General features: G+C 41.8%; 1 protein-coding gene across 1 annotated transcript; it reads left to right on the forward strand.

Annotated features, from left to right (window-relative positions):
• Positions 1-1664: 1664 nt before the first annotated feature.
• rac3b (Rac family small GTPase 3b) lies at positions 1665-14808 on the forward strand. The gene is made up of 6 exons (XM_079333865.1): positions 1665-1857; positions 6247-6318; positions 7974-8091; positions 9193-9255; positions 9838-9997; positions 11425-14808. The coding sequence occupies exons 1-6, from the start codon at positions 1823-1825 to the stop codon at positions 11553-11555; spliced, it is 579 nt and encodes a 192-aa protein (XP_079189991.1). The 5' UTR covers positions 1665-1822; the 3' UTR covers positions 11556-14808.
• Positions 14809-15971: the final 1163 nt, after the last annotated feature.

The raw sequence follows: 15971 nt of genomic DNA on the forward strand, positions 1-15971 counted from the left end.
GGAGTAACAACATTTGAAAATTGCCATCACAATACCCACACAGTTAAACCTCAATCAGTGGCCTCATTAAAACACGAGTTTTGTAATAAAACATAAACTTTGATTTAAAATGTACCATTTTAAAAGTCAGACATTACATTTCAGAAATGCCTCATTTTTTAATTCTGCAATAACATTTTGTACTTCTGCATATCATTACATCCCTTTGACTGTGACTTGCTGTCCTGCAGTACTCCGCAGTGACCACAGAGAGGCGCTCCTGGACAAACCATGCAGCAGGCTGGAGAAGCAACTCAGAATAAATTCAAGAAAGGCAGGCTGCTGAGCTCCATCCTATATGAGGAACAGAACAGACATAGGAAGATCACAAATGCAGGCGAAGGTGTGTGTGTGTGTGTGTGTGTGTGTGTGTGTGTGTGTGTGTGTGAGAGAGAGAGAGAGAGAGAGAGAGAACGAAATTTAGGTCGTGATGGACAGCCATCTAATGAGACAGTGGACTAGGACAGTGTGATCTTGACATTGTCAGAAATGCAGGTTTTTATTTTATTTTTTTACTTTTCATATTTTGCTGATGATTCATTTACTTGAATTTGTTTATTATAGTGACATAAATTATACTTCTTAATGTGTTGTTGATTTTGGTTGATCTGGATTAACGTTTTTAATATACCATTTTCAGTATATTCAGAGTGTTCAGTGCGGGGGTTGGGTGGGGATGTATGAGGTCACTGGATGTTCACAATACAGCCAAAGATCATCTACTGTCAAGAGAGTTCAATGAAATTCAAAACCTGTGAAACATTATCTGTCGTTAATCGTCATGCACTTTATTACCTGGAGTGTATCCAGGGGTGTTCAGGGCCACTCTCCAAGTCTCATTATTACCACAGAATCTTGAACTAGGCCCGTTTGCTTTATTCAGAGGCTTGTGTTCATCTCAACCATTTTGGCTCTCTTACAACTGCTGGTATAGCTTCCTTTGCATTTCAATGTAGACCATTTCGGTTTTTATTTAAAATAGTGACTTTAGACATAGGAAGCTTTTTTTCTGTATTTCACAAATTTGTTCCTAGAAAACAAATATGTCAAAAACTCTTGAAAGCTCGTTTTAAATGTACGGTTTATTCCTTTCCTTTTTTTTCTGTTACGTTTTGTACATTCAGAGATAAATATATGATCAGATCGGTTGAAAAATATCAGAAATTTGGTTTGATTCGATTTTTTATGAGGAGTTGTTGGTGGGCGATGAGACGAGACCAGTTGAGAATCTCTGATCTAAATGTGTCAAAAACACTGAAGAAATGCCTTTCAGTTGTGTTAATATGTGCGTTCCTCTATTTATTTGTAGCTTTATTAGCCATAATGTTTTCATGTTCACTTTTGGATGGGGTATATTAAAAATGAACGTAGTGTTTGTGGAAGTGTTATGTCCTGCTAAGAAAAGTAGCTATTTGTCAATAACATTTTTTTTATTCTAAAAAAAAAAAGAGAGAGAGAGAGAGATTTCTATTCTATTTCTCCTTCTATTCTTTCAAAATGTCAGTGTAAACCCCAGAATAGGTCTAATATTGTATAAGAAATTAAGCGTAGACGCCGGAAGCTCAAGCAGCGAGTCATCTCTGGCTCTGCTCGGACTCTGTCCCTTTAAATTTTTTCGTTAGTTTCCGTCATCGCTCGGCGTTGCTCGTCCTAGACCCCTTTCACTGCGGCTCCATCGCCGAGCGGACTGGCCCCGCTGCTCTCATCCGAGACCTCAGTGCACACTGTCGGATCTACTGAAGCACCAGCACCGGCTCCCTGAAAGCGTCCAGCTGCAGTCCAAATGCAGGCGATCAAATGTGTGGTGGTGGGCGACGGGTAAGAACACACACACACAAACACACAGACACACACACGGCTGCAGCAACCCGTTTTTTCACGGGGATTCAGTGGAGAGTCCACGGATGGATGGATGATGGGAGGATGCTATGTAGGAAAATGGGCTGGGGCTCAGCGATCTGTCGCTCGCCCTGCTTTTCAGTCCTCTGTTCCCCCCTTTGCAGACGGTTATATTTCCTCAGTGGGATTGCATTGATCACACCGTGGCATCTCTCCGGTTCGTTGAGACCGCATGAGCGATGCGCTTCGGGATGCTATCCGGGAACACCTACACGCCTCGTAGGCCACTGGAGGCAGGCTGAAGTGCTGATGCACGCTGAGGAATTTGTGGCCCTGTCAGTGGCAAACAGGCCCCGCTGCCTAGTTCTGCTCACACTGTGCAATTCTTACTGCATCCAAACCTCTTTATGGGCTATTATATGTTGCAGGGTGTTCCCTATTCTGTTACCTAATAATGATATCATCGCTCGCTGTAGATTAAATCCCTCCCATTTTTTTCCAGTGCTTAGATATATATATTTATATAAAAACAGGCTTTAGAAAAGGGTCATAGCCTATTCTGTTTTAATTGAAATGCCATACTATTCTTACTGCTAGTTAGATGCTACTATGCTGCTATTTTTTAATAGATTAATTTGACTTATGTTCATTTTAATTAATGTAGGAACTCTAAAAACTTTGAAACTTTAATACTTCTAGCAGTGAAGTAGATTGATATAAAAAAGGAAATCAATGTTGTGGTCAAAAATGTGCACAAAATTGAATTCATATCGTGCAATTAGTTCTTTAGTTAGTAATGTTGAGTCCTGCTCTGGAGGGAGCTTTCTGAGGTCTGAAAAACAACCTCAGTGATGTCATCAGGCTTGGGAACACAAAAGCCTGCAAACTGGGGGTTTGGAGTCTAAAAGAGTTGTGTTTTTAAGAGGTACAAGGTCCAGAAGTGAGTTTTAAAATTGTGTTGATTGTTGTAAAATACATGCTACAGACTCCAGAGGTTACTACAGGAAATCTAAGCCTTAAAATGGGCATTTTAGTTGTAGCCATCTTGTTGTTTTGGAGCCAAAGGTGACCTAATTTAGAGTTGGTGGTGGAGTTTCAGGAGAAAGAGAGGGGTGTGCGAACACTAAGTTATGAGCTGCCACCATAAATTCATTAAAACTATGATACTGATACAGATTGCCTTTTTTGTCATTGAAAAATAAAATTGACTCAGAACACAACTGAAAAACTGAGTTTTGAGTGCCTTTATGTAGCGATAAGACAGTGGATAGAGTTTTGAAATAAGGGTCAAAGAGAGTAGGGAGTGACATCTATCTTATCTATACAGATCTAATAATAATACAATTTAACTCTTGACACATTCATTAAAAAGGAATTTACCAAAAGAGACCAAAAGTGTGTTTCCATACCAGTCCGTAGAAAAAAAATATATTTTTTTAATAGTCATTCATTTTGTCTGGTTATCATTTGGCTCTATGGAGATTGGCTTACTTTTAGAGTCAGCCTCGAGTGGCCATGTAAGGAACAGCAGTCTTTTGACAGTCGTTGCCTTGGTTTCATTATTCAGAATCAGAAATGCTGTTGTGTGTGGAGAACACTGAGGAAAGCAGAGCACGGACTCTGTAAATGTTCATGTGGAACGGAATAGCCAATAAGGAAGCAAGCTGACTGAAGCAGGAAGCATTACAGCCATAACCATGGCGACGACAGCAAACACGAAGCATAAAGTTAAATAGATGTCATAAATTCTGGAGCGGAGTTGGACCAAAATGTTTCCCGCGATGGATTTCTCAGCTAACAGCTAGCCACATTTAGCTTGACCATCACAGCCCGTTCTTTGCTAACTATTTGCATGTGGAGAATGTGAATGTGTTTTCAACAGTTACCATGACGTCTATAGGCTGTGGTTAAATGGCTTCATTTGGAGAGGGTCATTTCTTACACTAGTTGTGGTAGATTTTTAAGGTTCCAAACATGTAAAAGAATTTAACTTAAAGATCAACGAGGAATGCAAATGCAAATGAAATCTGTAATGAATAACGTCTGCAGAGATGTACTCTCTGCTTCTTGCTCTTTTTTTTAATGTCCTTTGCTTCATCCATCACTCTGCTCTTCCTCTTAGCCTCAGCTATTGTATCAAACCATACACCTACTTAACTGGCCTACTTTTTTAATACATGAAGGTTTGTGTGTGGACTCGTGGCGTAAAGCTGTACGCACTTCTCCCCAGACGACCTCGGCCTCTTACTGAAGTCACACATCAGTAAACAGGCGATCGAGCCGTGCTGTGGACATGATAGATACCATTCATCCCGTTTGAATTGTGCTCCTAAATTGGCATTTGAAACTCGTACTTTGAGGAGGAAAAGTTACTTATTGTTGCTGTAAGCCCCCGTCGCTGCCTGACTGTATCTGGCATTGTTATTCTCCCATCAGCCAACATTGGGCCTTCTCTCACAGCAGACATTTTGACTGTTGCATTGTGAAAAGCACAGATGCAGACACTAAGATAAATGATCGCTGAATTCCCTTCAGCTGCTTCACCTTCAGGGTCCTGATGCTGGTCATACTGATTTATAGGCACGCTGGAATGATTTAGTGGGTTCTTCTGGTGTTATAAGTATCACTCATGGTTTCCTATTATTACAAATACAAATATTAAAAGTCAAAGGGATCCTATCCACACATATGAGCAGCTGCTAGCTGGCAATGTTCAACATGTATTTTAAAGACCATTCGAATCGTTAGGCTCTGATAAAACAGTTAGCTTTGTATAATTGTTTCCATTTATGTTGCTTGGGAAATATTAGCGTCCAGGGTAGTTCCCAGAGAGCGAAGTTCAGGACGAGAAACTCTCCGTGTTGAATCTTGGGAAGGCTGCTAAAGAAGGACAATTCAGTGTTGAAAAGTGCTCCTCTCATAGCAATAGATCCTCATCCTGACTCATGTGATACAATTATCAAATCGCTGCTAACCAAATTATCCTTTTGCTGTCATGTGCTGCATGATACATATCACTGATATGATGTTCATTGTAAGGTACGACACTTCATTACAACATGCGAACTAGAGTTATGGACTCTGGTTCCGTTTTTGAGGAATTGAGCATTTTTGGTGTAGTGTTCCGGTCCAAAGTTCTCACAGGCATACACTGTTTATAAGAAGTAGGAGATGACATCATCATTTTACCAAATAGTTAGCGCCCGATTAAAAGACTGAAGTTCTGCATTTTGATTGGCCCCTTTTCTTTTTTGGAGCCACAAGTGAATGTATTTGGAGGACAGGCTGGATAAATGTTTCTATTCTTGTGGAAAGATTTTGTATTTTACTGCAATTTTACTCAAGATTTATAACAAACGGGAGGAGGGGTTGGGTGCCTTGCTCAGGGGTGCCGAGGGCAGTGCCTCTCCAGCCACCAGACTAACTTCTGACTTGTGGAATTTTGCATCGGGATGTGAGCCAGTGACCCTCTGGTTCCCAACCCAAGTCCCTACGGACTGAGCTACTGCTACTGCTTCCCCGTTCCAATTCCCCATCTGAATCCTGCACTTCCTCTTCTGCAGGCTTTTAGCACTAATTATTTCACCTTCTGCATTTATTATATCCATTTTTCCTTTAACATGTCTTTTTAGTCCAATAGTTTTATGGAAGTGTCATGCCAAATCACAAAAGCATGCCTTCAATTTGAATGTAATAGCTTATGGCTTTTTTACTTAAAAAGGAAAACACCATTGTAATGTGTTGTGCCCACATTCATTCATGGCCTTCCCTCTGGTCTTTTATTGCTCTCAGTCATGTGCTTCATCCCAACCAGTAAAACTCCCTCACTGACCTCAAATCTGTCTAATGGGTCCCTCACACATATTGACACCGTGTGTGTGTAACCACCAATGGTGGTATCCATGGAAACGCACACACAAAACTGCTCATTACCTCATGCATGAGCGCGCAGCCAATACCCATCCATGCCACCACCTATCTGTGCGGCTCCCTGCAGCTTTTGTCAGTGCTCTGCAGCAGTACAGGAGGAGTGTGGGGGGGGTGTTATGAGTACTTTATGTGGGTAGGAGTGGTAGGTCCGGCCTGAGCATGTGAGTGTGTGAGTGTGTCAGTGTGAGTGTGTGTGGGGGAGGGTGGGGGTATCATAGAGGGGATACTATGTCCCTCAGGCAACATGAATGTAGGCCAGTGTCTGTGTGGCACAGTGAAACAGTGAGAGGGGCTCGCAGCCTGCTTTTGAACTCTCGCAAACATTCATGAATACACATAGTTGCACTCATACTGTACGCAAATACTTTGTTGAACTGTATTATAAATTCTGTATAATCTGCTGTCCCTCCTCCTCCTCCTCCTCCTCCTCTTCCTCAGGGCTGTTGGTAAGACCTGTCTGCTGATTAGCTACACCACCAATGCCTTCCCCGGTGAATACATCCCCACCGTGTGAGTAGCACCACACACTGCACATGCTCAAACAGATATAAACATGGTTTCATCTTAAAGGGCCATTACAAATTGGTCATTAAAAACATAAATCATCAGACTTTGAGTCTTAACGTGTTATCACTGAAGTAAAACAAAGTAAACTTGATTGCATCACAGTTACAGGAGCTGCTGAAAAATGAGAATTTTGTGAAATGTTTTGAATCCAGCTTTGGTTTTTCAGGTATTTAATTTGCTGAAAAAGTCTTGTCATTCATGTTTGCTGAAGAATGTATTCTTAAAGGTTGGGTTGGTAGTTTTATCCAGTACCACACTATTTGTTTTCAATTATTGAAATGGTCTTCACAGCCCTACAGAAACCATTCAATCATTTGCGCTGACAAAGCCGTAATCGATCGCTTCTGTAATCCTGTAAAAACTCTGACCTATCACTGACGTGAGGTCCGGATGGGAAGAACCAATCAAATGCCTCCATGGCCTCCCTTTGCATTTCCTACCCTTGCCATGCATCGGCCTGCTTTCAAAACGCTTCACCACCCCTGGAGGTATTCCACATCTACCGGAGAAGGACAGAGAAAGCTCACCTCAAATGTCCACCGCCAGGATTACTTATAAATCTCACCGTGCTAAACAGTGTACGAAATAGAAAGGGAAAAAAACAGAGAAGGCTGTGGTAAGAAAGAGTTCATCAGGACACCCGAGGAAATATTCATCCAGCTTTTTCGCAACAACTGAGGGAGGTGAAGGGTCTGAGAAGTGACACAGTGCTGCCGATTTTCTGTTGCCATGTTTGTTTTATGACATCCAGTATAATAGTCTTCTGTGTTTTCAAACGGCTGAATGAGACATGAAGCAGCATGTTGAATCACGCTGAGAGCGATGTGCTGACGTCCTTTTCTCTTACGCGTTGCGAATCAGTTGAATTGGTTCAGCGTCGCTCGTGCATTTGTGTCGGGGGGGGGGGGCGTGGCCTTTGAAGGCGCCCAGAAGGAAGGGGAGGAGTTATAACCATAGACTGTGAATAATAATGGCTCAAGCCTGAGTGACGTCACTCATTGGTTTCTGAAGGCGGTCCACGGATGACCCTGATGAAGGCCACAAGTGGAAACGCGTTGATCTGATTTGTAAATAAAGTTGATCTTTCAGCCTTTAGTTTTGACCTCAACATGCAACGAGCTGGAGCTGAGGCAGGTTTTAAGCCTCCTCAAGCAGCTGCTTGCAGTCAGTCAGTTGTTTCTCTTGTACCAGGCTGTAAACATGTTATTTCCTGCTGTTAAAACATACCTTTAAATATGAGTGAATGGGACTTTGGGTCTTTTCGGTGGCCGCTTCAAGGCGGCACTTTTTGCACTTCCACATCTTCTTCTTCTTCTTCTTCGAAGGTTGCTGCTTGTTTTACATGTAAATATTTCTTTTCAAACCTTGTAAGCTTTACTGAATTACCAACCCTGCTTTTAAGTGTGGAAGCAAAAAAAAAACATTTTCCATTCAATGTTGACTTTTCAGTCATCTCTCGAAATGTAAAACTGTTTCATCAACTTGTCCTTGTGTTGCATCAGTACAGTGTGCCGTAGTGGGTCCAGATCCTGTGCAGGTATTTGCATACTCTCTTGCCTAAAATTGTTTCACTCAGTTTGATATCCGCCTTCCTGCAGCTTTGACAACTACTCTGCCAATGTGATGGTGGATGGGAAACCAGTGAATCTGGGCCTTTGGGATACAGCAGGACAGGAGGACTACGATAGGCTCAGACCACTGTCTTACCCACAGACGGTATTCAAACCCTTTCCCCCCAGAACACACACACACACACACACACACACACACACACACACACACACACACACACACAAAAGCACTACATAAAAAAAACTCTGAACCTGTAGCTGCTGCTGCGATTTATCTCAAAGACTGAGCACACTGACTTAAATAAGTCACTTGTAAAAAAGTAGCCAAGACCTTTGTCATTCAGACACTAGACCAGACCAGTACACAACAGAGTTCTGGCTCAAGACGCTCAACAAATTAAAAATATGAATATGTCCATATTTTGTATAAAAAGGGGTCTGTAGAAAAAATAAGATATTTCAGTGAAAAGCACAAAAACGTTCAATATGAAAACAAATGTATGAACAATCAGAGAGTACAGTGAGTTCAATAGTAAAGTCAAAATATCTCGTATTAGCGTCGGGCGCCGCCAACGCATGTGTTAAAGTGAAACACGTGTGTTTACGATGACCACTGAAGATCTGCAGCTCAAAATAAAACAAACAACTGTGCAAACAACACTTTCAACAGGACTTATTTAAACACTATTCTAAAGACCTCATCTCGTAGTCACAACACAAAAAACTGCCGTTGTTACCCCGGGATGATGAGATCAAGAAGCCGAGGCCTTGAGAATACAACAAAATATACTTCTTATCGTAGACAAGCAGAGTAAAATAAAATGGATGGATGTTTGTTCAATAAGAAATAGAAATCACAATGTTCACCTTAACATTATAAACATTAATAATACAAAATAAATGTATTATTAATGTTTAGAATGTTAAGGTGAACACACGTATTTAACGATGAAATGAAGCTATCGTATATGTCAGGAATATTTAAGAAACTCACAAAGATAATTTGATCATAGATAGGAAATCAAAGGACATAACATTTAAAAAATCCTGTAAGCTGTCATCCCTCAGCAGTGTATTTAACTAATTATTCAATACACGTAAGATCTACAGTCCCTTAAAGAAGTGTTTGTATCTTTCAGGGATAACACACAAACGCACACACACACACACACAAACGCACACACACACACACACACACACACGTAGAGCTGGATCTCAACTAGCCGTCTCTCTGATTCTCTCCCAGGATGTGTTCTTGATATGCTTCTCCCTGGTCAGTCCGGCCTCCTTTGAGAACGTCCGAGCTAAGGTCAGTACGCTGACTGACCACCTCCCCCCCCCTTCCATGCCGAGTCTGACCACAAGGAGGCACATCTTTTGCTCCACCTGGCTTCTCACAGCGCTGACCTAAACCTTTCTGACCTCGACTTAGAACGGTCCCGGATTTGGACTGACACCCTGTGGGGCGTCGGTACAGAGACGCGTTGTGAGGCGAGGTCTGAACGAGTCAAACACTCTGCAGAGGGAGGTGGGGGGGCGGGACGACGGCGGCGGTTTGGTCTGCTGAGCATCATGAGACGCTCACAGATGAAATCGCACTTTTTTGAAGGTCTGACCTCGCTCTGCAGAGTCTGAATGCTGAAGGGTCTGACGGGATTCTCTCATCATCTCATGTGATCGGGGGTTTCTCTGCCTGAGGATGTTTTGGTTCCATACCACTGTGCATCTATTCACACTGATCTATTCAAATCTACTCTCTCTCGTTCCGCTGCTCAGAGTTTGTTGAATGTCGTCATGTCGAGGCGCTAACTGCTCTCCCTCTCCTCTCTCACTGATCGTCCTTCGTTTCACGCACACGTTCGCATGTATGTTTGTGTGCGCGGTGCCCCAGTGGTACCCTGAGGTGAGACACCACTGCCCCAACACACCCATCATCCTGGTGGGCACCAAGCTGGACCTGCGAGATGACAAGGACACCATCGAACGACTGAGGGACAAGAAGCTCTCCCCCATCACCTACCCGCAAGGCCTGGCCATGGCCAGAGAGATTGGTGAGGCTGTGCACGATTGTGTGAATATCCAATATCAGGATGGTGTTTCACATAGTAAAAAAAGGATCCAACAGGGCCTGAGACTGCTTTTAGACATCTCTAATTGATCCTTGCTATGCTTGAGCATTAGGCGTGGGACTTTCTAAAAACACATCACAGTAAAGGGTTTTCTGATGCACATGGGACAAACATTGTCCTCTAAAAGTGAAAACTTTTATGGTGTCAACAACTTTTTCCCTTAAACTAACATAGTCGCCTTTTGATTTTTTTTATTCCTTAATTCAAAAATTCCCGGTCAACAAAACTAATTTGAAGGTTTCCGAACAAAATCTCCCGAAAACAAAAGTGTTGTTGACTTGTGCAACAAGACATCTCCTTTGTGCTTGTCATGTTGCTGTCAATCTGAGGAGTTTCATACAGATATTCAGCATAGCATTCCTTGTTAATTAAGGAGCTGCTCCTGCACAGTGCTGCCTCCTCATGCATATAAAAACGCTCACATCCCACCGCCCATAAGTGCACAGACTTAAAGTGACCTTTTAACAGATAACTCATGTTGAAGTTATACTGAGGGGCTGATGTCTGGCATGATGTCTCTTCATAGGCTATGATACTGTAACCACCAACAGATAGTGATTATTTCACCCTGACTGTCCGTGTATGTTGGTGCTGTCGTCCCTTTTTTTGTTGTAGAGATATTACAGTGGAGAGAGTCAGAAAATCAGAGGGAGAGAGTGGATTGACATTCAGTAGTAGGAGCGACAGGTTGGTTTCGAACCTGGGTCGCCCGCTTGGAGGAGTACAGCTTACATACATGTGCACTAATCAATGCGCCCCAAGGCTGTCCTTTTTGAATTCGACTTTTTTTTTTTTTTTTTGCAGTGAAGTGAATTTGCATAGAAAGGAGCCTGTTCCCGTCCCGATAAAAAAAAGTGCTGCATAGTGGATCATTTAAAGGGCTACTTCACCCATTTACATGAAGCTGTGTATCATTACAAACATGGAAGTAGTGTTGAATGGTCGTGAATCCAGCCCTCATTTTGCCCTGAGACGAGAAAAATGTGTTTTTCTTTGCCTGGAAGTTTTCTTCATGTGATGCAACATGACGCTTTTTGCATCACATGAAGAAAACTTTCAAGCAAAGAAAAACACATTTTTCTCGTCTCAGGGCAAAATGAGGGCTGGATTCACAACCATTCAACACTACTACCATGTTTCTAATGATACACAGCTTCATGTAAATGGGTGAAGTATCCCTTTAATAAAAGTTCAGCTTTTTGCGCTGCGGCGCAGTTTGAAGCACATTTAAAGTCCTTGGGAATGAGAACTTGGTATCTTGCAATTCTTTTGTGAATCAGGCCCTGTGTTCCTACCCGTTAGAAGCCACGTGTAAAGCGTCGTCCCATCATGCACTCTTCCTTCTACAGGGGCAGTGAAGTACCTGGAGTGCTCCGCGCTGACCCAGCGAGGCCTGAAGACGGTATTCGACGAGGCCATCCGAGCCGTGCTCTGCCCTCCACCAGTGAAGAAGAGGGGAAAAAGGTGCACCATGTTCTGAGGAGGAAACACTGCTTAAACACTTCACAACATCACCATGAACAACAACCACTACTTCTCTGAGAGGATGAGAAAGAAAACTAGCGTGAGTGTGCACTGCTGAGATTGCTTTCTTTATATTGATGTTTTTTCAAAGCGATATTGGTGACCAGAACCAATACTTAATTGGATTTTTTTACCATTACCGAATAGGTTCAAAGGTTCTCTGTGAAAGACATTTACTGTCCACCTACTTTGTACTCATAGAACTACAAGTTGCCATGAGGGCTGACAAAGGTTTCTATTACTTGTGTTCATACCACATCTCTTCTTTCTCAGCCATGCTTGCTTGATTTAATGCAGTGTTGACTAAGTAGAAAGTGAACTGTGAAAATGGCCTTCAGGTCTGAAGTTACCCTCAGCTCCCGTTCTGTGATCAGCATGTTAACACAAACTTGTGGCATGTACACAGGGATTTGGCATAACGGACAGAAAAAGGTACCACGACTTTAAACATTTCACAAAAAGAGAGAACGCAGTCTTAAACGGGAATAATTCAGCTCTCGAACAAAAGATTATACCAGCTACAGAAGACATAATATGACAGGTTTGAATAAATAAGACAGTTTTTTCTCCTTCTCGTCCTCGTTTCGTTCTGTATTTTTTTTAACACCTGGTGAGTCACAGCAAGCCTTCTTTGCTGTCAAAGTCATAGACTGTAACTGAGAACTGGACATTTCCCCCTGACGTCACCGACTGGTTCATGGACTCCAGATTTTAAGGCTTGAATTTGACACCGTGGTCGTCGCCCTCTTTTTCTTCCTTGAAGTCAAAAGTCTCCACATTTTGATGAAAGGTTCGAAACACCTCTGTACTGACAAGACAGCGACTGAACACCTTTCTGTCGTTGTCAGGTAAATTCGAGTATTTCTGCTGCGTTCATCCTGGTTATTCGGAGCCATGAGCGGCCAGGAATCATGAGGCATGTGAAGTCTAACACACTAGAGAATGCTAATTTAGAAGCTAATGCTAGCATTTTTTTTTATCGACATAACTGAAATTAATTGGGATGATTATTTGTGTAGTAAATTAAAAACAGCGTAAAGAAACACTCCGACTGATGAACTGAGCTCGTTAAGTTAAAAAAAAGAAAAACCTGAGAATCTCAAAGCACGCCGTGTTTTATGATCTTTTTTAGTCCAAAAGAAAAATACAACATAAGTCATCTTTTTGTTTCAGAAAGATGAGAAACTAAACACTAAGAACATAAACATGGAAAATATTTAATCAGGTGATTAATTAACTAAGAAGAAGGTTTACATTCCTAAGAACAGAAAGCGATTCCAGTCAAATTGCCCCCTAGTGGCCATTAAAGAGAAGACACACTTTTCTCCTCTTTTCAGAACCAGACATATGTCCACTTCTTTTTGCAGTCTATGATCAAAATCTACTTCTTACTTGATATTTTGTTCAATTAAATGTGACCCCAGAAAAAAAGGATTCAGTGTATTTACAGTTGTGTTCCATTGGTTTAGACGTTCAGGCAGTTACTTCAATGAGTCCAATGTTATTGATTGACTATAAACAAATTCCTCTTAAAGGGATTTTATGTAAGAAACTGAGGATAGAGTATGAGTGGAGGATTTTAACCTCTCTTTTAGCGTGAATCCTTGCTCCTTAAATGACCTTCAGTATAAGTGTGATCATTCTTAAAATGTGAAGATGGATCTTATCATACCAGAGCCTTTAGTCTGACCTTTAGAGGAGTCTGCTCAGTGTGCATCTGAAAACTGCTCCATTATAAATCGACAAATACAATAACGTGATAAAAACTGTCAGTGGGCCGTGAGATGTGGTCGAGGTTTCCAGATTGAACCGGGAATTCAGAATGATTTAACATGATACTTGTCACTGCTGTGACCCTCTGCAGCCCCGCTGATTCCTCTAATAAGGTTTTCACACCAAAAAAAAAAGTCAAACATCTGATCTCAGTCAAGTGTCTTTGGGTAACTTCATCTAACTGTGAACATGTGACGGACGAGCATGCCAAACGTGGGGGCTTGTACAACCTTGCTGCCTGAGTTCTGCCTCGTGTGGGTGGAGGAGCTTGCATGGGTCTTAAAATATTCTGTCTTAATTTATCCCATTGTTTAGATCTTGTCTCTGTTCCTGTGTGTTTGTGTGTGTGTGGATGTGTGTGTGTGTGTATGTGTGTATGAGTGTGTGTGTGTGTGTGCGTGTGTCACAGGCGTATTTACAAACACTGGTGTGTGTGTGTGTGTGTGTGTGTGTGTGTGTGGATGAGCACATGTCAGTATCAGTGAGACGGCTCCGTTCGACAGTTTGGGGGTGGTGCATAATGACAGTATTGTTTTAAGCCAAGTTTTTTAGTGTCCAGTTTTTGGTACAATTTCATATTGTAATGTAGTAATACACAAGCCTTTTCAATAATCTGTGGACACACAGAAAGAAAAAATGGATATTAATGACATCTAGTGATGTACAGAATAATCCTTAGAAAAGGAATGCGTTATGAATATCTATCTACATGTACCTGAATATTTAGCTTTTAAAACTAAAAACAATTCAAACTAAAGGGATTATAGTCGCTCATGTTGAAGTTAGAAGTGTTGCTAACAGTGTACAATAAAGGGGCCAATCTTTGTGGAGTTTGTCGCAGGGCAAACAGTGCAGATTGCACCTTTATGAAATGCATTTCTGTATGGTTGCAGGCCTGCAGTGTGTCTGTCTCCCCCCTGTGGCGAGACGCAGCACTGCAGTCCACTCCGTCACGCTGTCTTTGGTTGGCATAGCAAAGTGTGTGGTCGACTCGTGTGTTGTGGTCCTGCCTACTAGCTGAGGTGTCCAAATGTAGCTGAGAAACGCAGCGAAAAATTCTAATCTACTATTGCATGGAAGTTCTCTGGTTATTTGACCCACTGTAATTCTTAGGAGAGGCTGTATGATGAAATGCATTGGCCATGTATGTATGTAATGTAAGATGACTTGTATACTTGTTCCAACTGTTTGTCTTATTTTTTATTACTTCACATGTCTGTGTGGTGAAATATTTCAATTTTTTGTATACTAAATACAAATGTATATGTAAGGAAGTCTGCGCTCTGCTGTGGTTTGTTCCTCACTTACACTTCTCTCTCTCTCTCTCTTCTTTTCTTACTTACACAACAACCTCTTTGTAAACATGAAGGAATCAAAGTGCATCAGTGGCAGCAGGTGAATACGATACAATAAATGAGAAAATGATGACGAAATGATCGTTAACTCCTGTATGTATTCTATGGTAAGTGTTTGTAAGTGTTTCAGGGGTGCAGAAGGGCTCGCCTTGGGAAAAGCCCGATCCCTGCTGTTATAGCTGCCTTAAATAAAAGGCCTCACTGAACAGGCCACAGTGGGAACTTTTGATTTCTGTTTCACATTGCTCGTTTTATCCACTGTGTTATGTGTATGGACTGGTCTCTGGTGGGAATTGTCTATTGGACAGAAACAAGGCTGTGAAAAAGGATTTCCCCACCGGGACAATAAAGTCTAAAGTCTACACGTACAACCCTGATTCCTTCAGAGTGGGGACTCTGTGTCGAATGTCAATAAAAATAGAATGTGATGTTTTGCTGAGCATTGAAACTCTATATTCAGACGCACTCACACTAGGCAAACTGGACTTTGGGGATCAGATAGATAGATACTTTATTGATCCCAAGGGAAAAGTTCCCTCGGCCTACCTGGGCAAGGTACGGATTGCGGGGGTGCAGGGAGCAAAAAAAGTTCTTGATTGCTTTTTTTCTGCATCAAAAAAGTTGCAGATGAACAAACTTTTTCATTGGTCCCCCTTCGTCCTTGGTAGCATTTAAAATCATACTCAAAACGTTGACAAGAGCCACTTCTGCGTCAGTTTCTTTTTAACCCGTCTGTGCTGTAACCTCTCTCCATTTTTCAAAATCATCCCCAATATTTACCCTAGTTTTACCACATTTACTTTCAAAGAGATTATAAGAAACATGCCGGCCGGTTTTCAGGTAGAATCAGTGTATCTGATCCAGTTTACCTCCTTCCATCGCTGAAACGCCTGCTGGTTTACAGTTTGCCTGGATAGCAGAGTCGAATGTGGGCGTGCCTTCAAACCGCCTCCATCCTCTGGTCAAAACACTAACAGACCATTCAGGACTGGAATCAAAACTCAGGAGGAGGACATACTGGCTGCTGCGTTGTTGACAGAGAAGCCAGAACTTCAACATAACATGTTTTTTTTTTCACGTCTGATCATATAGTAAAGTCACCCAGTAGACATACTTACAGTTTGCAGACCTCAGTTAATGTGCACATTTTTTAAGTAGTCCAACATCAAAAACAACCTTCATGACAAATGTTATGTTATTTATGAGCCTATAAAACATGAACATGTACAAGCATGTTTGTTTTA

This window comes from Symphodus melops (genome assembly GCF_947650265.1).
Source record: "Symphodus melops genome assembly, chromosome: 21".
NCBI classification, from domain to species: Eukaryota; Metazoa; Chordata; class Actinopteri; order Labriformes; family Labridae; genus Symphodus; species Symphodus melops.

Coding starts and splice junctions, on each gene's coding strand:
- rac3b (XM_079333865.1), top strand. CDS start 1,823: ATGCAGGCGATCAAATGTGTGGTGGTGGGCGACGG. Junction 8,092..9,192: donor CACTGTCTTACCCACAGACG/GTATTCAAACCC, acceptor ATTCTCTCCCAG/GATGTGTTCTTGATATGCTT. Junction 9,256..9,837: donor TTGAGAACGTCCGAGCTAAG/GTCAGTACGCTG, acceptor GCGGTGCCCCAG/TGGTACCCTGAGGTGAGACA.